This window comes from Tupaia chinensis, unplaced genomic scaffold (assembly GCF_000334495.1).
Source record: "Tupaia chinensis unplaced genomic scaffold, TupChi_1.0 Scaffold144682_1, whole genome shotgun sequence".
Taxonomy (NCBI): Eukaryota; Metazoa; Chordata; class Mammalia; order Scandentia; family Tupaiidae; genus Tupaia; species Tupaia belangeri.
The window spans coordinates 2,134,131-2,136,247 of NW_006204543.1; the positions used below are offsets into that span (position 1 = coordinate 2,134,131).

The following is a 2,117-nucleotide window of genomic DNA, read 5'->3' on the forward strand; positions in this document are numbered from 1 at the left end:
GCTCTCACGGAGCCCCTCGGCCCACAGAACGTCAGCTCACTGCACCCGTTTAGTCACCGTCGGCGACCGCCTAGCGCTCTCGCAGTGACTCGAGGTGTACGGGGGAGTTCGCTGCGTCTGGGTGCGACTCAGCATAACTGCGCTGCAACCGCTCTGAGATACAGCCCGCCACACGCAGTGGAGTCCACCACCCTGTGGCCACCCGCTTGCAGTCAGCTCGTGGGCCAGCGCCCCGGGCTGTCCAGAGAAGGTGCAGGTCTCGGGTGGTTCCGGAAAGCAGCTGCGAGGGGCTGTGAGCACGAGACCCGGGGCGGGATGCCGCGTCAGAGCGTGTACGCGGTGCTCAGCCAGAGTACGGATGTGGCTCGCACATGTAAGACGGGAGAGGGAAACCCTCCTCGCCCACAGGTTCTCACGGTGGCCAGGCGCGCGAGCACAGGATGTCACGGGGGTAGCCGAAGCTTGCCACGGCCCAGAGAGAGGAGGCTTTGCTTTCTATCACAGTTGCATAAGTCAGATTTTTATAAAACTTGAGATTAAAAAGATATTTGAAACGTGCTAGCAGAGCTCACTTACAGAGAAAAACACGGGTAAGCTGCTAGTGACAGCAAGGCGCAGTGACACGGCCGGACCCACAGGCAGGTCCCGGGTTCACATCCCGGGGTCTCCCCATGTACGCGCATGTGGGCCACGCTCTGCAGCGGCTGAGGCCGGGGTGGCCCTCTCCTCTCCCAGGCACCCTCAGGGAGTAAGGAAACACTCGCTTTTACACCTCCACGATACCACGGCAACGGGATGCTTCTCATACACCAAGCCCTTCACGTCAGCTGGGTCCTGGGAGGGTTCTGTCTGCTAACATTCTAAATGAGGGTGCCAACAGGGGACCGAGACACCAGGAGGAAAGGCCGGGTTCCAGGGCAGCGCGGCCGTGAAATGCAGGGCGCCCTGAGACGGACTCACGGGAGGCCCCGGGTCCATATCCAGTGCACACCTGCCCGTGGCCCGGCTGCGCTGGGCCGGGCCGGGTCAGGGCTGGAGCGTGGCTTCAGGACTCACCGAGATCAAGGTGAAGGCCAGGGACAAAGGAGTTGAGGAAGAAGGAGGCGATGACGAAGCTGAGCACCGCCAGGCACTTGACGAGCAGGATGCGGTCGGATACCCTGTGCTGGGGAGAGAGGCTGCGTTGACTCGGACGGCCCCTCGGCCGCAGGCCGTCCTGCTCCGTGTGCCAGATCAGGGCCCTCCCCGTACAGCGGACACGACTCCCGGACAGGAAGGGAGACAGCAAGGCCGTGTGCCACGGGACGCTGAGGTCAGAACGGCAGCACAATCTTTGTCAAGAACCGCAGGGGCGTAAAACGCGTTCTTACAGAAGGGCAGTCCTTCCATAAAACGCCTAGCCACACGGCTTTCCCACGGAAGCCCTGGGGAGCGGGGCCCAGGGCCGCCCAGCTCAGAGACCTCTGGTGACCTGGCCTTCATGACACAGGGACCCGTGTGGTCACACGGTCTAGGTCGGCTTTGCCATTCCTGCCTGACCTGGCCGTGAGCACGGTGTGGAGGGGTAACACGTTCTCACAATGCTGTGACCCCTGCATGGGCTAGGCGTGTTCCCTCACGCGAGGCTCATGGGGACCCTAGGATGCAGCACTGCCACCCCTCATTGCGAGATGGCACCTGTGGGAGCCTGCCAGGCGTTGTCCTCTGCATCAGCTGGCTGGCCGCAGAGCCACAGGGTGAGGCGGGGTGCTCCCCTATGCATGCCGGAGGGGGGCTGGGCTCTGCGTGCCGCGGCCATGCGGGCAGACAGGGGGCCTCGCAGACGGCCAGCACCGCCCGCTGTCCCCACAGAAGCTCCTCATCTGCTCCAGCAACGCGACTGTCTGCTCGCCCCACAGGTCAGACAGGCAGACCCGACATGGACGCTTGTAGGAGAGCAGACGTACAGGCACCGGTCATCGTGGGTCAGTGACACCGCGCCCGGCAGAGAGGGAGGAACAGGCGGCTTCCTCTCTCGGTGTCTCTGGCCTCCCTACCCCATGGCTGTGGCGGCCCCTTGGGCAGCCCGGCCCACAGCCGAGATCGGCCGGCCTTCCTGCCCCGCCCAAGCCACGGGC

At 64.1% G+C, this 2,117-nt stretch overlaps 1 protein-coding gene across 1 annotated transcript in view; it reads right to left on the minus strand.

Moving 5' to 3' along the window:
* The window catches only part of OCA2 (OCA2 melanosomal transmembrane protein), a 99,879-nt gene that overhangs the window by 53,300 nt on the left and 44,462 nt on the right, over positions 1–2,117 (minus strand). Inside the window, exon 18 of the mRNA XM_006167291.2 lies at positions 1,057–1,165. Within this exon, the coding sequence (XP_006167353.1) occupies positions 1,057–1,165 (109 nt within the window). The remainder of the gene's footprint in view (positions 1–1,056; positions 1,166–2,117) is intronic.